Source organism: Mus pahari, chromosome 16 (genome assembly GCF_900095145.1).
Source record: "Mus pahari chromosome 16, PAHARI_EIJ_v1.1, whole genome shotgun sequence".
In the NCBI taxonomy this organism is placed as follows: domain Eukaryota; kingdom Metazoa; phylum Chordata; class Mammalia; order Rodentia; family Muridae; genus Mus; species Mus pahari.
The window spans coordinates 13490146-13506797 of NC_034605.1; the positions used below are offsets into that span (position 1 = coordinate 13490146).

General features: G+C 43.9%; 1 protein-coding gene across 2 annotated transcripts in view; it reads left to right on the forward strand.

The window, feature by feature from the left end:
- Adarb2 (adenosine deaminase RNA specific B2 (inactive)) overlaps nt 1-16652 on the forward strand; it is a 531509-nt gene that overhangs the window by 465431 nt on the left and 49426 nt on the right. For both annotated transcript variants that reach the window (XM_021215573.2, XM_021215571.2), the window contains exons 5-6: nt 2899-3067; nt 6854-7005. In XM_021215573.2, coding sequence (XP_021071232.1) covers nt 2899-3067; nt 6854-7005 — 321 coding nt within the window. The remainder of the gene's footprint in view (nt 1-2898; nt 3068-6853; nt 7006-16652) is intronic.

Genomic DNA, 16652 nt, shown 5'->3' on the forward strand with positions numbered 1-16652 from the left:
CTTGGTCTTGTAAACTTTATATGACCCAGCACAGGGGAAGGCCAGGGCCAAGTAGTGGGAGTGGGTGGGTAGGGGAGCAGGGGCAAGGGGGGCATATAGGGAACTTTTGGGAGAGCATTTGAAATGTAAATAAAGAAAATAATAATAATAAAAAAAGAAATGCTGTCTTCTGAGCCTGACATGACCATTGCACTCATGAGCTAATAGCAGCAGCTATGAGAGTGGGCCCATCAATATTCCATCACAGATGGGAGAGGGACTCAAGTGGGCTGGCACCTCCCTGAGAAGCCATTGTCTTCCGCGGTGTGCCCACTGGTGAGTGCCCATGCTCCAGTAGATACCCATCTATCCATGATCAAATGAGTCTCAAAATAAACCAAAAACAAAACCAGAAGACGTATAAGTGAGACAATGGATGCTTACCAGAAAAGGTGAAGCTCGTGAGGGTCAGATGAGAAGAAAGGGTAAAGAGATTAATGTGATCAGGAAGTATTATAATATATGTATAAAACAGTTGAGCATTTTAAATGTTCTTGTGTAGTTACAGTGCCATGTCTAATGAACATATACAAAGAGAAAAGACATTTAAAGATTCAAGAAATACATATAAACATGTGCCCCTAAATCACAGCCCACCCCCACCCTGGAATGAGATCAGAGCCAAGTCCAGATCCCAAGCAGCTGCCATGGGCACAGCTCAAAGCTCCCTCTCAAGGATGCTGTCAGTCGTGGTAGCCTCAGAGTGGGACTGGCCATTCTGTCTGCACTGACCATTCCATGCTGATATGGTCTCCAACCCTAAACAGGACAACCTACAGGAGGGATACTCCCTTCAGACATTGACTCCTCAGCCCCAAACCCAGATTATGAAATGTAACTGTAGAGCAGACATGTTCTGAGCTTGGCTCTGTGCCATGTCACAAGCCTTCACACTTCTGTGCCCTGAGCAACCTAAACAAGGACCCCATAGCTATATTCCACTTTCACCTTGCTCTTGAGGTACAAGATGTACATAAAACACACACTCTTGAGTGTTTCAAACCACTGAGCCTTGTTTCAGCTTCAGGGTAGACCTCTACTGACATTGAAAGACACCAGTACTCTACTGAGTCAGCTACCTCTACTGAGATACTAGACTTCCAAGGGTGAGTGTCCCCACAGTGCTCGAGTGTGCTAAGTAAGACAAAAGTCAGAGACCAGCAGGACTTAGACAGCGAAGCACATTCTGGATAGAAGGTGGAGGAATGAGGTCATCTGAATTTTACTACTCACACGGATCCTGAAAGCTGAAGGAAATAAAAGCCAATGTTCATAGACCACAAGTAGGCACAGATGCCCCCCCCCCAACATCTTGTATCCTAGTAACTTTTCCCATTGTTGTGGGAAAATATCTCACAAGAAGCAATGTAAGGAAGGCAGGTTTGCTGTGGCCTACAGTTCCAAAGCCAAGAAGACATATTGGCAAGAGATGGCTGGTAATGTTATGCCCGTAGTCAGAAAGCAAACAGTGACTAGGAAATGCGGCCAGTTATGAAATGTCAGTCCTGTCCCTGGCGAACCACTTCATCCAATGAGGATTTGCCTCCTAAGTGTTCTAAAACCTTCCCAAACAGCACTGCTGCCTAGGGGGGAAGCTTTCAAATGCATGAGCCTGTGACAAACATTTACTCAAATCACACTTAGGACCACCTCTTCACAGAAAATGCAAATGTGTCTGCAGGGCAGTGGCCAGGCTAGGACTCCTTCTTGTGCCCTCATTGTGTTCTGTGTCAAACACTTCCCGGTTAGTGACTCTCTCGGAGAGGATACAGCTGTCATTCTGAAGGGAAGGGACCTGTGGCAAAACTTTTGGAAGTTGAATTCATATTGGTATGGCACACATGATTGAGAGCCCAACCTCTTAAAGTGTCATCAGGAACCCCTGCAGTGGCCCCCTTTTCTCCCCCCCCCCGAGATAGGTTTGACTGCGACTGTCACTCCTTTCTTTCTAATATCAATATTTCTGCAGGATTCTACATCAACAACAACTTCCTACCAGGTCAGCAGTCACTGGGGCAAAACTCAAGGATGACCATGCTGTTCCCAGTCCTGGCTCTCAGAATGATGTCTATAAAAGCAAAACCTGACTTTTGCATGGCTACGCAATGTAGTTGAGAAGAATTAAATGGGAGGAAATATTTATTTTTTACTGTGGTTTCTGAGATTTCAGTCCATAAGATAGAGAATCTTGCATCTTAGTGGGCTGGGAAGTAAGAAAAGGGGACTCTCCATATTTGTCTTAGTTATGGTTTTACTGCTGTGAACAGACACCATGACCAAGGCAACTCTTACAAGGACAACATTTAATTAGGGCTAGTTCACAGGTTCAGATATTCAGTCCATCATCAGAAGCATGGCAGGCATGGTGTAGGAGGAGCTGAGAGTTCAACATCTTGTTCTGAAGGCAAATAAGAGAAGACTGGTTTCCAGGCAGCTAGGATAAGAGTCTAAAATCCCACACCCACAGTGACACACTTTCTCCAACAAGGCCACACCTCCAAACAGTGCCACTCCCTGGGCCAAGAATATTCAAACCACCACAATACTCCACTTGCTTTTTCTTTACCCTATTTAGTTCCATGGAGGTTCCCAGTCCAAAGGATGGTGCTATCGAATTCAGAATGAAACTTTCCCATCAGCTGGTCATTGTTGGAAACATAAATATACCCTGAGGCATGTCTAACAAGTCTCCTGTATGACTTTAAATATAGTCAAGTTCACAATGAAGATTAATCACCATACTACCATGGATGTCAGCCATATAAGCACCAAGACTGGTGTCTATGGGAAGGTTGAAAAGTCCCTTAGAGTGGGGTCCTTGAAGCCTAAGCTGTTCTGAGCACCCTCTATGTCCCCTAGGCCTGGACACCAAACAAGCGCAGGTCATCGTTCTGTCCTCTGGGACCAAGTGTATCAGCGGTGAGCACATCAGTGACCAGGGACTGGTTGTCAACGACTGTCATGCTGAGATCGTGGCCAGGCGGGCATTTCTTCACTTCCTCTACTCTCAGCTGGAGCTGCACTTGAGGTAAAGGGGCCCCTGGCATGGGCTGGACTGACACACCTCACTTAGTTAGTGAGAAGCCAGGCAACCCGGTAGTGAAAAGAAGACCCACAGCCAGCTCAGAGCATGTCATTCACTTATCTTGGCAGATCTCATATACAGTAAGTGACTGTGTACCACATAGTACCTGTTTTTAGTCAGACTTGGAACAACCTTTGAGTACCACACAGACCTTGAAGTGTTAATTTCTAGATGTCTACATTACACTCAACATCTTACTCCAAGAAATATCCTGTTTGCCTACAGGTTACACACACCACCACCATCACCACCACCACCACCATCACCACCACCATCACCACCACCACCACCACCATCACCACACAGAAGTTCGCAGGCATAGATATACAGGAATACACCTTGCCATGACTCATTCAGTCTTGGTTATTTTTCAATGAAAGGATCTGGGCGGCTACTACAACATCCCTAAAACCACAACTTCCTTTATGAAACTCAAGTGTCAGCAAGACCTCCGGGCACAGCCACCCCTGGGTCTTCCATACCTGCTGTTTATACAACCAGCTACTCAAATGATAAACTTCAATGGAAAAAGACAATACAGTTCATAATACAGATCACATAGGTTTTTTTGCAAAAAGAGCAACCACTCAAGAAGGGAGAGGCCAGGACGAAAAAAAAAGGATGAGTAGGAAAAAAAGGAGAAAGAGGGGGTAAGAAGAGTAGAGAGGGAGAGAGAGAAGAGAGGAAGGAATCAATGACCTCACGATCTCTTGGGAGACGGGAGACATTGCTCTCTGGAACTGTAATTCCATTGATTGAATCGAACGAGTGTTTGGTACAATGTGAGATGATTTGGATCGATGTGCTTGCTCTCTGGTAAAAGTTTCATTTCAGCCATGGGAAGGTGCCCGGTTGACACTGACACCTCTACTCAATTCTGACAAAATTGTGTCCACTTCAAGCAGGGCTCACAGTCCAGTTATTTCTACAAAGGGAAAAGGGTCCCCTCTACTCCCTGGTCACTTTGGTTTGAGGAATTTCTCAGCCAGCACAGTTTCTTAGACAGTGTAGGGTCCTTTGTGTTGCACTAGGGCCATTTCTCAGGTGCCAGGCTCATAAGTGGACTGTCGATTTACTTCTTGTCCCCCATCCTCATCACCAGGCCACGCTATTTCCATTGTGTAAACCAAAGGCAAAGCTGCTCTTACAAAATACGCGGTGACAATCTTGATATAGATGTTCAATATTTTGTAGGCCTTGTCCTACAAGATCAAGTCACCCTGTTCTGATGGCCTCTGTTCTTCTCACATACTCACATTACCAAATGTGTCCCATTCTCTAGACTTCTAGATGTCAATGTGACTAAAATTGAAATTGACAGGCTTTAAGATCTCACCTCTTTGCTGGTTACACACACATTTTATGTGTACATATACATGTGTGTGCATGTGTGTGCTTGTGTATGTGTATGTGTGCATGTGGAGGTGATAGAATAACCTCAGATGTCATTCCTCAGAAGCCATCTACCTTGTTTGTTTTGAGACAGGACGTCTCACTGACATGAAACTCCCCAAATAAGGTAAGCTGATTGGCTGGCAAGGCACAGGAATCAGCCCTCTCTCTGCCTCCCTAGCAATAGGATCAAAAGCACATTCCGACAAACCTAGATTTTTATTTTATGTAGGTTCTAGGGAACAAACCTGGATCCTTACGTTTTCCAAGCTATCTCTCAAGCCTCCCATGTACACTTTAATAAGGACTTTCTGGAGTGACACGGTACTAAGACGTGTGCTCCAGTCCTGGAGTTTCCGATATCAGCATGGCAGCCATTGGGGAAGAGCAGGCTGCCACATGAGCAGGAGTCTCTCTGGAACACATATCAAACTCCTGCAGAAGCACAGGTAGATTTGATCATGTGGTACTTCATACACATTCCTGAACCAAGCCAGTCACAGTAGTTTAATTGTTGTGGTTCTCTTTGACACAATGTTCTTCCCTGGCATTTTCCCTGCCATCTACCCTTTCTTATCCTTTGAGACAGGGTTTCTCAGGTCTACTAATAATGGCATCTCAGAGAGGATTTAGTCAGTAGCTCATTCATGTGACCTTGTTAGCATGTGCAGAAGTCACACAAAGGGAAGAAAGGCCTAAACATATGCCGAACAGACTCGAATAAAGGCAATGCCTTAATACACTCAATTAATTTTTATCTGAGCCTCTGGGCCATGCACAGCAGCATGATCTATTGCCATATACGTTCCAGGAAGCCTGGTGAGGGGTCAAATGGAAGAGATGAAAACTGGAAATCCCTCCAAATGTGGGGAAGGATTTCCACTGAGTACCCAGCTGCTCAGTTGGAATGTATCTCTGTCACAGAAGACAATGCGGCCAACTCTGCCCAGATTTGGCAGCATTTTGGGCACTTGCACAACTGTCTGGAAAAGTCGAAGACAGTCACATCGCACCAGTGTTCTGCAGAAGGGTACCAACAGTGGTTGCAAAGGACCTTGAGAACAAGTAAGGTTTCCCTCAATGGGCCTGGCGCTGCCCTGGGTCCAAGACTGGGTGCAGTCACTCCCAGGGCTATGGAAGAAGATCCACACATGATGGAGGAGTCTGCTTGGGCAGAAGGATGTGGCAGCACATGAGCTTGTCATAGCTTCAAGGTTTCCTGGGGAGAGCGTGTCCATTCATCTGCATGTGAGATCTCAAGGCCCTGCAACACAGAATCCATCACCAATGGGGTAGAACGTGTATAAATAGCAAAAATGGCAGAAAATAAACTTCCAGAGGCTTACAAGGATCCCAGGAGAACAAGGGCAGCTCGGTTGTTCAATGCCTACTGTGTAGCATCACTTCCTTGGGAGGCCAGGCTGCTGAGATGTGCGGTTAGGGACTATGAAGAAGGTTTTCCTGGAACAAGAGGAATACAAAGCTCCAAGGTCAGGAGGCATTGGTTTGTTCTAGATCTGCCCTGGATGAAAAGAAAAGCCAATTCTGCATTGTTTGCTGGCTCCACCTAGGCCGATGGTGCCCAAGCTCAGACACTGTTTAAAATCCCTCTTCCCTCTACTGTACACATTGGTACCCACTAAAACTACTTTAGTCAGTAGTGCCCCAGGACACTCCATGAATGGGGCCTCGCAAGCACAGAGGATTATGGTTTTATGGTAGATAACTGGCTTATAAAAGATAAACTTAAAACAGCCTAGTCACTGAAGAGACCGTTCAGTTTGTAAAGTTAAATAGTCATGCAGAATGAAGACCAGAGTATGACACTCAGAATTCATGCTTGAACAAACAAACAAACACAGCCAGGCATAGTGGCACATGCTTGTAATTCCAGAACTGAGGAGGAGGGGGCAGACCCCAGGGGCTCATTAGCCATCCTAGCCTAATTAGTGAGTTCCAGAGCAATGAGAGACCCTGCATCAAAAAAAGTGGATGCCTGGATGTCATCTGACATCTGAGGAGTAACAACTGAGGTTGTCCTCTGACCTACACACATACACACACACAAAACACATATGCATGAGAGAGAGAGAGAGAGAGAGAGAGAGAGAGAGAGAGAGAAAGTGTGAATGATCAGGGAGGGTGGAGAGGGAATCAGTTCTGCTGCTTGAGTTTGTGGCCTGTTTCCAAAGTGTTCATGCAAGGGGCAAGCAGCATATGATGCATACAAGAAACTGGGGAACTGGTAACCCCATGAAACAAGACAAAAGCAAGCTCCTGTTGGAACGTCTTCATTTGTTTTCTTATCAGTGACCTACGTCCTCTTTGTGTCCATAGCAAGCATCAAGGGGACCCCGAGAGATCAATATTCATACGTTTAAAGGAAGGAGGCTACAGGCTGCGAGAAAACATCCTCTTCCATCTCTACGTGAGCACATCCCCCTGTGGAGATGCCAGAGTCAACTCTCCCTATGAAATCACCACAGACTGTAAGAAACTATATATATTTTCCTTTTGTCCATAAGCAATGCCAGCCCAGGTTCCTTCTGGCTAAGTTCTGGCCCAGGCCAGCTTGGCCCAGGCATCTTGAGTGTAGTGGGGATGGATGGAAGTTAATCACAGCTCCAAAACCTCAAGCTGAATTGCTCAGGTCATTGGCAGAAAAGGAGTCCGGGGTCTAAAATTAGCTATTTAATTGCCATAGCACTCTGCTCTGTTTTAATAGGTCAGACATTCCCTATATCCCAGGCTGGAAAATGGAACCAAAGAGAAAGCAAATGAGAATTCTGTGGGGTGGAGGCAAGCTCAAACTAGCGCTTTTTTTTTTTTTTTTTTTTTTTTTTTTTTTTTTTTTTTTTTTTTTTTGCCTTCGTCTGCAACTTGGGTGAGAAAGAAACTCAACTTTTGCAACATAGCCAGGGGCCAATGTAGTGTCAATTAACTTAAAAATTCCATTGCTCAGCCTTTCACTAGGACTCACACAAATCCAGTCACCTCTGTCACCACTGTGCAGGCCCAGGACAGAGGACAAGGAGGATGCCCACACCTCTTTGGTACCATTGATGCCACTGCATCTTGATGATCCAAGAGAAAAATAAAGGGCTCTCACCTTCTCACTTCAATGATGCTATATTCTACTACTGTAACATGCATACATCTTGCATACATTTGTTTGTGTGCATAACACTCTTCCAAACTTTTTCCCATTTTAAATCTTCCTTTATTTGTTTATTTATGCGTAGGATGTGTGTGCATATGTGTGTGCATGCATGTGTGTGCATAGGCACACGGTTCACCTGTAGCGATCAGAAGACCGTTTGTTTATTTACTTACTTATTTATGTATTTGTAAGTATGGTGTGTATAGGTGTGTGCATGTATATGTATACGTGTGTACAGGCACACAGTATACCTGCAAGGATAAGAAGACAACCTCAGCATCACCCTCACCCTCCGCTTTGTTTGAGACAGACTATCTTCTTTGTTGTTCATGGCTGTGTAAACCAGACTCACTGGTCCATGAGCTTGGGGTTCTCTTCTCTCCGCCTTCCATCTCACTTTAGGAATACTGAGATTACAGATGTGCAGTGCTGCACTCAGCTTTACATGGCCTTCAAATTTCTAAAGAAAGTTCCTATCACACCACACACACACACACACACACACACACGGGCACACACACACACTTTTTTCCTAAAAGCTTTAGGGTAGGAAAGGATTGTCTGTGTGATCTCACATTGCTTAAACCCTTCCCATTCCCCTTGATCCAAAGCTGTGTCTTCTATCATGCTGGCCAGGACACCACCACCACCCCTCACCCTCCCAAGGGCAGTTCCTGTCATTTCTCGGATAGTGTGTTTCCTTTTCTGATTCTTGCTCTAGTTTGGTTCTCCCATTCGCTTTCTAAATAGACAATTAAAAGAAAAAGAAAAAGAAAAAGAAATTTCTTGAACAAGTGTTCAGTCTGAGGGTTTTGATAAATAGGCTAAACCCTCATGTGGTTAAAGACTTATTACTTCCTCCCAGTGGCCTTGCTGTTTTGGTGAACATCCTCTATACATGCCTGGAATACAGCATGCACTTGGTTAGTGTTCATTTTTTTTCCTAACTTTGATGAATTGTTCATAAGTATAGCCTCACCTACAAGAAACAAAAGAGGGTTGGAACTGAGCCTTGGTAAGCATGGTGTGTGTTTGTGTTTCCACAAACGACTTCCTCTGAGTACAGGAAATATTTGATGCTTTGATAACTCTATTGGGACCAGAACCCTTTAATATACACATGTTTCTTTTATTTTTGCATGAAGTAATTTACGTTTTATTTAGCTTGAATGAACCCCCCAGATAATCTTAACTGTGGTTATATAGAAACACATATGTGCATGTTTAGTTTCTCTATCTGTGTGTTGGAAGAGTTTTCTAAGCCTGTGTGTTGGTGGCTTGCATATCACTGTGATAAAACACCTGACAAAGGCGGCTTATATGAGGAAGGGTTTGTTTGGGGTTACATTCAGAATGTCAGACCCACCGGACAAGGAAGACAAGGTAACTGCTCACATCATGGTTATCAGGAAGCAGAAGGCAGAGATAAAACAAGAAGGCAATGGAACCCTAAGGACACACCTCCAGTGACTTCCTTCTTCCAAAGGTTCCATCTCCTATTTTCCACCACTCCCAATATGTCCATGGTGTTTCAAATCCATTAAGAATTACTCCAGGGGGCTGGTGAGATGGCTCAGTGGGTAAGAGCACCCGACTGCTCTTCCAAAGGTCCAGAGTTCAAATCCCAGCAACCACATGGTGGCTCACAACCACCCGTAACAAGATCTGACACCCTCTTCTGGAGTGTCTGAAGACAGCTACAGTGTACTTACATATAATAAATAAATAAATTTAAAAAAACAAAAAAAGAATTACTCCAGGGCTGGAGAGATGACTCAGCCATTTAGAGCACTGGCTGCTCTTCCAGAGGATCCAGGTCCCCAGCTCCCACATGACAGCTAACAATTGTCTATAACTTCAGTTCCAGGTGATCTGATGTCTTCACACATACATGCAGGCCATACAGCAATGAACATGAAATAAAAATAAATTTAAAGAAAAAAAAAAGAATTACTCCAGTTGTCAGGTCGGAGCCCTAGGGTGACCATCACCTCTGGAGATGTTCTTGTAGAAACATCCAGACTCTCAAATTTTGGATGGGTAGGGAAGGGGGTAGACCCAGGAGGAGTTAGAAGGAGGGAGCTGAATATGATCATTATACATTGCACAAAGACCACCCATCCAGAGACCACCCCACCTAGGGATTCATCCCATCTGTATCCCATCTCCAATCCCTCACACTGTTGCTGATGCCAAGAAGCGCTTGTTGGCAGGAGCTTGGCATGGCTGCTCCCTGAGAGGTTCTACCAGCACCTGACCAATACAGGTGCAGATACTCACAGCCAAGCATTGGAATGAGCCCAGGGACCCCAATGGAAGAGTTAGGGGGAGGACTGAAGGAGCTAAAGGGAATTGTAACCCCATAGGAAAAAACAATATCAACTAACTGAACCACCCTGAGCTCCCAGGGACTAAACCACCAACCAAAGGATATACATGGAGGGATCCATGGCTCCAGATACATATGTAGCAGAGGATGGCCTTATCTGACATCAAAGGAAGGGGAGGCTCTTGGTCCTGTGGAGGCTTGATGCCCCAGCATAGGGGGATGCCAGAGCAGTGAGGCAGGAGTGGTTGAGTGGGGTGGAGGAGCATCCTCATAGAGGCAAAGGGAAGGTGAGAGAGGGAGAATGGCATAGGGGAGTTGTGGAGCGGTAACCAGGAAGGTGGTATCATTTGAAATGTAAATGAATAAAATGATTAATTGAAAAACTAGAAAAAAATTAACCATCACACCATGTTTCTAAAAAGAATGCGGCCAGTCATGGTGATACGCATCCCCAGGATACACTGAAGCAGAAGCAGGAGGAGGATGAGCTTGAGGCCAGTCTGTGCTACACCTCGGGCTGGGGAGATGACTTTGTGGGTAAAATACTTCTGCTGCAAGCGTGAAGATCTCAGTTTGAATCCCTGGAATCTTGTCGGGTGTATCCATACGCCCAGTGTGTTCCTGATAGTAAGGCACGCACACACATGAGCTCATATACAAAACCACGGAAAGAGAGAGGTGAGTGGAGAGAGAGACAGAGAGAGAGACAGATAGAAAGAGGCAGAGACAGAGAGACAGATAGGCAGAGACATTAAAAGGAAGGAGGGGAGGAAAGAAAAAAGGAAGAAAGGAAGGAAGAAAGAGATGAAGGAAGAAAAGAAAGGAAAGAAGAGAGGGAAGAAAGGAGATGATTTGTTTCCTTAATAATATTCATCAAACTGCATGATACCAACTTGCCCTAGAAATTTGTGAAATTTGGCCCATTTCCCAACAGCTCTTTGAAATGTTTGGAGTTAACTCTAATTTATTCAGCTTCCTCCTTGGCCCATGTAGCCCCAGCAGGAGTTAGGAGAGGGCTAAGTGAGGACCACAAAAATGTCAACCCTGCCTGAGGCCTCGGTCCCCTATGGGGACCATTCTGGCTCATTGGGTTTCCCATGTCTCTGTACATCAGGCACCAAGTGTGGCTTCTCTTCTCAGCCCTCAGTTCCATCTTGCAATGTCAGTGGTTTAGAAAAGCAAACGCATCCACTCCCGGAGGCCCCCTGAGGTTCACCTCCACACACAGCCGCCTTTTATTTCACGGTGCTTTTAAGAAGTGGCAGGTGCTGGTAGGAGGAGAAAAATGAACCCTCTCCTCACAGTGTTACTACAGATGTGGCAAGCAAAGGGAGATGCCAGTGCCCGCGTGCCTCTGATTTAAGCACGTGTCTCCCGACCCACCCGGGAGTGTGGAGAAGGCGGGCACTTGCAGGCTTGCAAAGTGGACTCATCAGCAAAAAGCCATGCATCATTTTCCCCTCATCACTCCACAAGGGCAAGAAAAGCCAAACTACCTGCTGTCCTCTGCTGGGAAGGAGCCTTCTGAGAGATTGCTCAGCATCCCTCATGCCTCCTGAGGAAAACAGACACTCTCAGGAGCAGCATCTTCAATTTCCACCTTAGAGGGATTGCTTTCACTCTCTGCTGTCCACTTTTACATTGAATTTTTTTTTAATTATTATTGTTCCCCTTTAAGGAGGACTGGACTGATGGGTAGTGGAATTCAAATGGACAAGTCTTAGCTTTTAGGGGCTCCTTCCATAGCAAGCTAAGGACCAAAGACAGTGTTGACAATCCCCCTGTAGGAAGACTTACAGAGGGACGCTGGGAAGAATCCAGTCAGCTTTAGTTCCACTATCTACTCTCTGCAATTTCATTTGCAGAAACTCCAACCTCATTGCGCCAGCAGTTCAGGGTCCATGTTCCTAAAAGAAACACTGGAAGCCATCTTCCCTGACCCTGTCGGTGTGGTATTATTATGCCCAGAAGCTGAAAAGCACAAACACACTCAATGAGGTCTTCATCTGGGATCTAAGAGGCACCCCAGAGCCAAGGAAGCTCTGGGACAGAGCTGGCTTCTGAGCTTCTGTCACTGCCCAGCAGTGCTCTGAGGGCACCACCCACTGAACCTCTGTTCGGTTTTAGTCCCACTCTGTCACTAGGTCCAATAGAGCTATTGCACAGCTCTTCCTTCTGGAGCCTGGAGTGTGCTGACCTTTATGAACTCCAGACTGTGGCAGGACCATTCATTTTCTCTCTCTCTCTCTCTCTCTCTCTCTCTCTCTCTCTCTCTCTCTCTCTCATGCATATATACACATGTATAAGTATGTATGTACAAACACATGTACCTGAGCTCATGTGCATGCATCTAACACATAATAAACACATCCATAGGGCCATGTGATCCTATACTGAGATTAATCAGAGTTCTACACCATGACTAAGAGACTTAACGACTTAGCAGCGATTGCTCTCCTTCCTTTTAATTAGTGTAAGAACACAGAGCAGAGCATCCTAAGGAAAAAATTAGAGTTTTAGGTTTTCCAAGATGTGTTGTGTCTGTCTGTCTGTCTGTCTGTTTATTGTTTGTTGTGGTCTTATTTGGCTTGGATTACTCTATTTCCTTGAGACAGAATCTCAGAAATCTTATGCTAACCTCTACTTTGCTATGTAGTCAAACTTGACCTCAAACTCTTGATCCTCCATTTGTTTCTCCTGATCTGCTGGGATCGTATGTATGTATGACCACATCCAGTCCATGTGGTGCTGAGGATCTAGCTCAAAGCTTCATTCATGCAAGGCAAAAACTCTACAAACAGAGCTACATCTCCAAAATTTTTCCAGGGGTTTGAGCAATTCTTTTTAATACATTTTAACTTAAAATGTAATTACTACAATTCCTTCCTTCCCTCTTATCACTCCAGGCCCTCTTTATGTTTCTCCCCTCTAATCCCTCTCATGTCCACACCCACATTCTCAAATTGATAGTCTCTTTTTTTCTCTGATTATTATAGAGCTAGTTGGATGGATGGATGGATGGATGGATGGATGGATGGATGGAGAGAGAGAGATAGGAAGATAGACAGACAATGGATGAATGATAGATGATAGATCATACATACATATATAGATACATACATACATGCATGCATACATACATAATACACACATAGGCAGACAAATATGTAAACACAATCTGATGAGTCCATTTTTGCACAAATATATAAATAAAGCCTACTGGGTTCACTTTTTGTTGTTTATGTGTAGGTGGTTTTCAGGGCTGGCTACTTTGTATTGGGTAACCAATGAGAATACAGTTTTCTGGAAGAGGCTAGTTCTTTTTCAGCAGTCATTAGTTGCCTGTAGCTCTTGGTCTAGGGATAGGACCCCATGATATCTGCCCCCTTCCACAGTAGCATGTCTATTGATGGTGTCATTTTTTTTAAGGTCTTGCCTATGCAGCAATTTCTAGGAAAGGCGGTCTCACAGCAGACTTCTTATACTGTGGCTCTTTCCATCTTTCTGCCCTCCTCTACCGCTGTGTCCCATGAGCCTCCAGGGGTAGGAGCTGTGTTGGCTGCAGATGTATTTACTGAGTCTAGAATATACACGTCCCATTCTCTGCCTTGTGTCTGGCTGTGGTTTTCTCTGATGATCTCCATTTGCTGAAGAGAGAAGCTTCTTTGGTGGGAGTAGTAGCCACACCTGTCTCTGGGTATAGAGATAAGATTTAGGAGATAGTTGGCAATTATGCTTGTCTAGCAAAATTACAGTGGTAGATCCTCTTCTAAGATCCATGACTCTTCACTATTCCCAGGCAGTTGACTAGGCTTCTAGTATGAGTCATGATTTCCCTCCTGTTGAGTGGTCCTTTAATCCACATAGCTGTTGATTACCACCATCACTGAATACCACCATTTCACCATATGGATATCTTGCCATGCTGATCATTGCTGTTCATAGGTGCACAGCAAGGTAGGACTACTAGTTGCCTCTCTCCCTTGGCAGCTTGTAAGGACTTCCTAGTGCTGTGAAGGCAACAAAATAGAGACTTTCAAGTTGGATGTATCTCAAATCACCCAAGTCCTGGGTCTTATATGCATGGTGTCTTCAACAGCAGGAACTTACCTTCAACCAAGACGAAAGCAAGGGCAACAACAATGGCCTGCATTGCCTCAGGAGTCACTATCACATAACTCTTAGGCCTTTAAGAGATCATCACCTCACTTAGCGTTTCTAAGGAGGACATGTTCAACTCCCCAACAATACGCAGTAGCTTCCTTCTACCATAGACCTTTCTAGCTCACAGCTCAGGAAGTTGCGTGAGTCCCTCAAGCCCTATGTGTCCATCTCTAGGTGACCATCCGAACTCCCTGAGGCCACATGCAGGGTTCTCAAGACCAAAGGACAAGACAAGGACCCTGGTGTTATCAACAAGTCCTGACTTCTTGGGATATCTGTAAATTGTCTCTTTCCTTGTTTTACTTTTTGCCAGAGTCTGTATAGATCAAAGGTGTTTAATTACAGAATCAATGACAATTGGCTTATGACATTTAGGGATATATGTCTTCAAGCTTGGAAATGTACTAAGTTAAGTTGTTTCCGATTGTGGTTTATCTAACCTGAGAAGTTTTTCTAATTTTGATTCCTGTCAGACTTTTCCTTTGGCCAAGATACTGTTGCAACAGAAATGGATCAAACTATCGGTCATGTTTTGGGTCAGTGGTTTAAAACTGCCTTAAATCACACCTTGACCAGTCTGGTCATTTGTTTCTTGCTTAGTAGGGAGGTCTTCAAGGAGAACAGAGTATGACTGAGTATCTGCCAAGACCGCACAGTGTTCTGTGCAGGAGACGTGACTCTCAGCATGCCATGCTACATGCAGCAGGAGAGGAAATTTGCTTCAGCAACAGGCTCTGAAGAGGATCAGTTCCTCTCAGAAAACTTGAAACTGCTCAATCCTGTGACTTCCTCTTGTCCTAGGCAGACCAAAGTCCATCAAGGTGGAGACAAATGTCAGAAAGTCACTTCTTCTAGATATTAAATCTCTGTCAGATGGAGAGGTGACAAAGATTTTTCTCCCATTAGATGACCAGTTTCTTCATTCACTTAACTATTTCCTTTGCTGTAAAGAAGATGTATTAATTTCATGAGGTCCGGTCTGTTGGTCTTGTTTCTTGAGCAGCCTTTCCCTTGGCAAGTCCTTGCCTATATCTGTATCTTGAAGTATTTTACCAACTGTTTTTTTTTTCTTTGACAGTTTCAGAGTTTCAGGTCTTATATGACAGTCTTTGATCCATTTGGGTTGGTGTTTATGCATAATGAGAGAAGCATAGTGAGAGAAACTTTCATTCTTCTAAGTATTCCCTCTCATTCATAGTTTCTGAAGCTAACATGGCCATATTAAATCATACATGTATTTATTAGGTGAATGTATACGTGAAATTGTCTCTGAGAATAAAAGGGGCCAATGAGAGTGAGATAGCACAGGAAAATGGGGTGCAGGGGAGGAAAAGGGATGAAAGAATATCCTCAACACATATTACATACCTGTAAAAAAAAAAACTCTTAAAAATAATAATGATAGGTTGTAGAAAAGATCCTAAATATAAGCAAAGAATATCAGGACCTATGCACATCACCATGGTTTAACAACTTCTGCCTTCCTCTCAAATCACCAGTGGTCTCTTTACAAATCCTCCTTTCACTAACTAACCTGGAAAATCCAGCTCATTCCATCATTTTCCAGTGATTTAGCATATTAAATTTTGTAATAAATCTTCCACAAGCTGCCATAAAAGGAGAGGATTATATAAATATGTACCTACAGTGTTGTGCTGGGTGCCTAATGCCTTCAGGGTAAGTTAGTCACATTCATTGTATGACAGGGCAGGATCCAAACCTCAGCCAAAATCCTGTAGAAAGTCAATGAAGATAAAACAGCTTTCCTTAAATTCCTGTCTTCAGGTGCCCTGCTGAGTCATGAGAAACACGTTACGTCGGATCATGTTCATGCACTGTACAGTAATACAGCTTCATAATGCCATAATGCAAATAAAACAAAAACCGCCTGCATAACCACTTGGAAACTGTTAGAGGTTTTATTATAGAAAATGATGGGCTATTTCACAAATACACTTTCTATGTTCATTGAAAACAACTTGAATTTTTTTAATTAGTATTTTAAAATACTTTCCTTTTCTCTTGTACATTTGTGGGGATTTTTATTTGTTAAATTGTCTTGTTTCTAATGTTTAGCTCTGATATCTACACACAGAGAGACAGACAGACAGACAGACAATTATACCATCGGGGCAGCCATTGGATTTAATTAATTATTTCATTACTCCTTTTGATCCTCTCCTAAAAATTAAATATTCACCCAACGAGTTTCTAAAGCATACTACTACTCTAATTTCCTTACTATCAATCCAAAATAATAAGGATTTTTAAGTTAATAAACATATTAAATGATGCAGCTGATGGTCTCTGGGTATAAGAATTCACAGAGTGTTCTAATGGACTTGGGAGTATCTATGGATACATGACAGACAGGATTTTAAAGTTTCACATCTTCATTGTCTCAAGGACATTCAATCCACTGCAGATTCTTTAAGGTCAATCCCCTGCAGTTGCTGGTTATATTGGCATTTCATTAGACTTGA